Raw genomic sequence first — 6,146 nt, 5'->3', positions numbered from 1 at the left:
GTAGTTAGTGCTTCCATTCATGATCCTAAACACCAATGCACAGTAGTCGATGGAGGCAAGATGCCCACCCAGAGATGTGATTGAATGTGTCAGCCCTGAGCCCACGTAGTGCGGTGTTAACTATCGGTATACCACCACACACCGCAGCCTCATATAAGAACTGTACCTGACAATATACTTGGCCCTACTCCAATAATTTTGATGAAGTACGTTGTTTCCCAATGCCAGCTTCTCTATCGCGTCCATGTATTTCGATATCAGCGCCTTATTAGCCGTCACGATGTGCCTAATGGGCGCAGCACGACTCCTTACAGTCTCATTTCAATCACTCCGGGAGTCCAGATGCACCGCCACTCACTTGCCAGCTTCCATGGCGTGCTTGGTGTACGTCCAAGCAGTATCTGTTCCTCCCATAACCTCGATGACGATATCTGCGAGACCGACCTAGCAGTAATAGATTTAATAGAGAGCCCACCTATGGAGGCGTCATCGAATATGCACTGGGCATCAGTGACAACCTCGCAGCCGTCCGGTAGAGCGACGTCGCGACTCTTGCCGACATCGCGAACACATATCTGCGATTATGACCAAGGGTTCGAGGGAAAGCGAGTATTGTCCTCTCTAGGACGTGCTCACTTTAACCAGTGAGATGATATGCTCGTATGGTTTCAGTAGCTCAACTACTCCGCCACCGACAACGCCAAAGCCCAGCATGGCCATTCTAATGATGGTGATGTCATTAACTTTATCAGGCCCGACAGCTTAGATTTAACTCACCTGATCCTATCATCGGTTGGGTTTGCCATGGAGATTAGTGGCAGGGAGGAGCTTAAAAACTAAATGGGGAGTAAGTCAGCCACGACGGTAATGATGACAGGCAGTCGGTAATGATGACAGGCAGTCGTGCTCACTCCATACAGGGATCACTGGATCCACACACAGTTTCACACTTCACATGCCGACTGTCCTGGTCAGTGTAATGTTTCGCCCGAATTTTCAATAATTCATCCACTTCTTTTAAGAAATTTACCTTGTTATTTTTCCCTACTGTTTTTTCGAAGAACTACGGGAAGTTTCAACGAAGTTGCTGAGCATTTTGAAAACTTATCGAGTAGCACAGCGGACTTCAGAGCTGTCCCGAGTGGCCGGCCAACTGCCCTGTTGATTGACACCGACTAAACTCTGTACAGGAGTAATACCAATGATGAAAGTGATAAGGGGGAGCGGTCAAGATATAGCATCTATCAACGTAACAATACTCGACAAATCTCAGAAGAGAGTTATTGATCAGCCTTCTGAACGACCGTAGCGATCATCTGGAGGCTGTCTACTCTGCCATGTATAAGAACGGTAATACTATACAGACGATAGACCATATGGTGATGGGAAGCTGCTGCTGTGTCTGCTGCCAGCACCGATACTAGCTGTGAATAATGCAGCAATAGTACACAAATTGATACACGAGACTACAATCAACAGCGGAACAGTTATCAATAGTAATACGTAGGAAGATTGTTCGCTGAAATTATACATAATACGTCAAACTCTAATAAGAAACTATAAACGACAAGAAAGAAAAATATCCCTCAATTGTAGCAGGTCTGAAGAGAGAACTTTCGTGTACAGCATCATGTGCTCATCCTCACCTCAGCCCTAGATAACGTCGAGCTCCTAATGGTAGTGGCTTCCTCATAACAATCATCATCATCATCATCATCATCATCATCATCTACACCCCTGCATAATCCTGCACCTCCCTCCGAGCTCCTTGTCGTGCCAGTAGCAGAAGCACTACTTTCTCCCGCATTACCCTCGGCACTTACAAGGCCACCACTACCACTATAACCAGCACGCTTAGCTCCAATCCACACTGTCGGCACAGATATTCCGTACCTCACCAAAGCCACATCCAGCCAACAACAACCACACTCGTCAGTTAACAACCTACTTCTCTCCCCACCAGCCTCCCTTAATCAGACTATTCTTAGCGGAGCGAAGCGCAGCCGTAATACTCGGCCATCGCCATGCGGACTTACCCAAATTCACGTGTTCACCTAGAAATCTCCTGAGCACAGCTGTGATTGCGTACGCTACCGTTTGGCGAGAGAGGATCCAAGATAACGAGCATGTCCACCTTGAAGGCTTCAATGAGCTCATCATTCGTTGATTCCCGCAGGGTGAAGTTGAGAGTATCATCACTTGAGCTAAACGGTCGTATTACGAGGCGTGATGCATCGAAGAAGGTAAGATTCGAACCTGGTGGTCATAACCACTAAAGACTAACGTGGCATATGCACTAACTCACCATCGGGTAAAACAAGCAGGAGATTCTCGTTCACCAGACTGCGACATGTCTGATCATCATCAGGTCCTCCATACCACATCAAGAAGTGCAATAGAAGCTGACCGAGCGGAACTCCAGTCCAGCTATCAGCCGAGTAAAACTGGTTTAAAAATGATACAACCAAGAGCACCTATACACCGGCCAAGCATGAATCATACCCAACTTCATTCGCTAATCGGGCGTGACCACTCTCCTGTCACCATCCAGTGCATGGAACCGTCTCTTTACGCCGTGGAGTAGCAGCTACTATATGAGCTGGCCGAGTTCCACTACACCATTTCAAGACCAAGTTAGTAAAAGCCTAGACCAATTTAATGATGCCCAAAGCAGTTTAGCTAAAAGCCCAGAGTCTGGGCTATCAAATCGGTCCGAGCCCCAGACCAATTTGGTATAAGCCTCAGTGGGAGTTCCCCCAAATCCATCCGAGACCAGGCATCGAAGCAGGTAGCATGCTGCACGCCATCAGGGGAGAGGGAGGGGACCGTGGGCGAACCCGTTCGGGTCTAACATACGCGAGGGGGGTCACACCAGAAGTGCAAGGAGATGACAGAGGAAGGCATTGAATGCATAATCGAATCTGGCTTATCATAGTTGAAGAGATGCTGGATACTATGGAAGTTGATGGGTGGCAGCTCGCACCTCTCGCATTCATCGGGGATAATGCACCCGCGCATTCTGGCCTGGAGACCGCTTCCGAGACAAGAGGTGATTTACGGCCACGAGAAACGTGCCAGCGAGTTTGGGTACACGACTTTCGCCCATTCCTTCAGGAGAAACTCCATAAAAGACTGTTTCTTCGCTGCGAGACATGCGACGGAGAGAGAGAACACAGAGCCGAAAACGCAGCCAACAACGGGATGGTGAGAGAGGCCACAGAACAAAAACAAGAGTATCGTGCGAAATGCTAATCGGGAAGGGCGTCGATACTATGACAATGGCAATACCCGAATGCATACGATGCTTCAGCCACGTGCAAACCTTATACTCGAGATGCACGGTCATGGAACATATCTCGTCGGCGCTTGGATGATGTACTGCTCCAGCACGGCCTCATGTGGTACTCAATGTGGGCAGTATTGATTTCCGTGAAGAATATATTCTTCGTCGAGTGTTGCTAGATTGCTCAGAGCTTCTATTGGATTGGTCTGGGCTTTCACTAATTTGGTCTGGGATCCGACTAATCTGGTCCAACCTTTCACTAATTTGGTCTGGGCTTTCACTAATTTGGTCTGGGCTCTATTAGATTGGTCTTGGTTTTTTCATGATTAGGCCTTGAAATGGTGTAGTCGGGAGATACTGACAATATACAGTACTAGATACTGACCAAGCTATATACATCAAATTCTGTAACGAGAACAATGCGTGTAAACGGGATTTAAATCCAGTAATAATTTCGTGGCGCAGTGATAAACTATCCAGCCATAACCTACCAGTGTATAACTGCTAATTCCGCCATTATACGGCGATATAAGGCCTTCGCACAATAATACATGTTTCACAAAAAGGACTAGTGGTCGGAGACAATCGAAATGCTGGTTCATCATAGCAATGTACGCGGAGGTTTCAAGACCTACATGCAACACCAGTGATGGGCCTCAACAACGGGACGTACCTGTGTGGAAGGCGCCTAATAGTGATATCTGAACTTGGACTGGTGAGTGTAGGGAGCAGTGCGCGTTGAGTCCCATGTTACACGTACCACACCTAAGTCGACAAGTACCGACGACTCGCCTGCCTTCCATTACTGCTGATATAGCTCATCATCGAGAGCTGGATCACGGCACGCTAGAGTGATCAATGGTACTCGAGATGATGTTATAACGACTGGAGCGGTACTGATGATACCTTCAGCACAAGCAGGCTTACACGGCGCATTGGCGAGCATAGACACCCACCTGAAGCCGCGCATTCTGTAAGATAGCCTGAGACCATCTTCAGGAGTTCAACACACTCTGCCGCTGTTTTCACGGGATCCTCAAAACCTCCAGCATGCGCTTCATCATCACAACCCTGTGGGGGAAAAGATGTCCGAACCAACGGGACGTTAAAACCGATAGCGAACCGCTAGACCCTTTGTGTATCAAATGAGCTAACCTAGAACATACCCTAGGTCCCACCTTATGCTGATACGGTTGCCCGTAATGAGCCTTCTGGGGCTCACCGACGGTCACTGAGGGAGCCAATAAACGTCTATATCGACGAGATGCGGGCAACAACTAAAACATGGTATCTCTCATTATCCGACAAATTCGGTTTTACAACGAAATCTAAATCGCTTGCCCACGGTAGGTGCATGTTGTAGGTAAACCTAAAGAGTTGAACTGCATTATGATCGAGGGAATAGGACTTACGATCCGAAAGGAAGGCATCGTAACGGGCGCGGCATTTCCCCATCCTCATCAACTTCGTTGTCACTGGCCGCCGCTGGTACGAATCCGTCAATCATCGACTGCATCTGAACGGAGGAATCTGTTGACGGGTGAATTTCGTGGCGCGTGACAAAAAGTTTTTACCATGTCGCATAATCGCATCCTCTTCAAGTAGTCGCCAGAGTTACTATACGTATCCACGAGATGCATAAATAATGCTATATCAACTGTTACCTGCAAGGCCCAATCAATCGTCACTGCGCCACGAAATTACACATAACCTACAAAACCTCTCTCTTTGAAAAACATATAGCGCCAATACAACTAAGCGGCAGGCAACTATACGGAAGTGTGCGCACAGCCGAATTTCATCCGAGCAGGGAACCATCCCTGGATGCACTAAGGATGTCTTCTACCAACAACGTGTCAGTTCTCTATATTGCATCTACCATAACTGAGGGGCCGCTGGTGGAAAATACGAGGGCGGATTCATTTTGTATATGAGCGTCATTGTATATGAAGCCCTATAGACCTCAAGTCGTCCACTTACTCTATCCATCACACTGGGCATGATCGGCGGTAAGACTATCCCTCGAGGGGGAATGTTGTCGGCAGGAGGTGCTGATCGGTTGTTGTTGTTGTTGATGTTCTTATTGCGGATGAGTACTGCAGGAGTAGGAGGTGTGGGAAGAAGGGGACTCAATACCTGGCAGGTGACACATGCTAGGCCAGCCCATGGTACACCTCAGCTGACCCGATCGTGATTGTAACGTGGACGGTCATCCTCATCGTAGGTATGTTGCCACGTTCGAGATCTGCTCTTATCATCAGCGGAGCAGTTGGTGATTCTTCTGGGTGACTCGGATGGTGACGGCAGCAATGGATGGCAAGAGCTGAGCTTCGGGCCACCAGAACGATGCCCTGGTTTATGGCAGGGCCCAAGAGGATGGTAATGAAATGGTACACCCCTGCGGTAACGGGATTCAGCGCGCCTTATAGACCAGGCCAACACCGGGGGTACTGAGCTCCTGAAACAAGACGGTAATAATGAAAACAATGTGATAACACCAGCTACTGTGTTCGGTGGGATTGTTTCGTTGCCGCTAGTGGGACTAGAGGGGCGGCCGGGGACATGTTGAGATCCCCTCTAGATGTGATACCATCTGATGGGGAACAACGAAATGGGCGGCCCGATACACATCCCTGTTATCGGCCGACCTACCATACGCTGCGGGACGGGCATGTTGGTGATGGTCCACACCAGTAACATTACCGTCACCATCATCCTTAAGGATTCCCTCAGGCTGGGTTTCCGTATGGTCCCACGTACCCACAGTTGCCTCCTCGTATTGGTGATGCTGCGTGCTGTCCGACGGCGGTGATTGAGGGTTCAACATTATCCAATTCTGGTAGTACGAAGGAGGGGAAGAGGG

At 48.7% G+C, this 6,146-nt stretch overlaps 2 protein-coding genes across 2 annotated transcripts in view; both read right to left on the bottom strand.

Moving 5' to 3' along the window:
• Pmar_PMAR017057 (homoserine dehydrogenase, putative) overlaps positions 1-720 on the bottom strand; it is a gene marked incomplete at both ends in the record, with an annotated part of 867 nt that extends 147 nt beyond the window's left edge. Inside the window, 6 exons of the mRNA XM_002767435.1 lie at positions 1-25; positions 69-166; positions 211-286; positions 359-431; positions 476-575; positions 637-720. The exon at positions 1-25 is cut by the window's left edge and continues 4 nt beyond it. Of these exons, the coding sequence (XP_002767481.1) occupies positions 1-25; positions 69-166; positions 211-286; positions 359-431; positions 476-575; positions 637-720 (456 nt within the window). The remainder of the gene's footprint in view (positions 26-68; positions 167-210; positions 287-358; positions 432-475; positions 576-636) is intronic.
• A 5,064-nt stretch (positions 721-5,784) lies between these two features.
• Pmar_PMAR017056 (hypothetical protein) lies at positions 5,785-6,110 on the bottom strand (the record flags this gene model as incomplete). The annotated part of the gene is made up of 2 exons (XM_002767434.1): positions 5,785-5,876; positions 5,987-6,110. 2 exons carry the CDS (start codon positions 6,108-6,110, stop codon positions 5,785-5,787), a joined length of 216 nt encoding a protein of 71 aa, XP_002767480.1.
• Positions 6,111-6,146: the final 36 nt, after the last annotated feature.

This window comes from Perkinsus marinus (genome assembly GCF_000006405.1).
Source record: "Perkinsus marinus ATCC 50983 genomic scaffold scf_1104296970664, whole genome shotgun sequence".
Classification (NCBI taxonomy): Eukaryota; Perkinsozoa; order Perkinsida; family Perkinsidae; genus Perkinsus; species Perkinsus marinus.
Note: the sequence above shows the minus strand (reverse complement) of the source record. Positions and strands in the feature narration are given on the sequence as shown.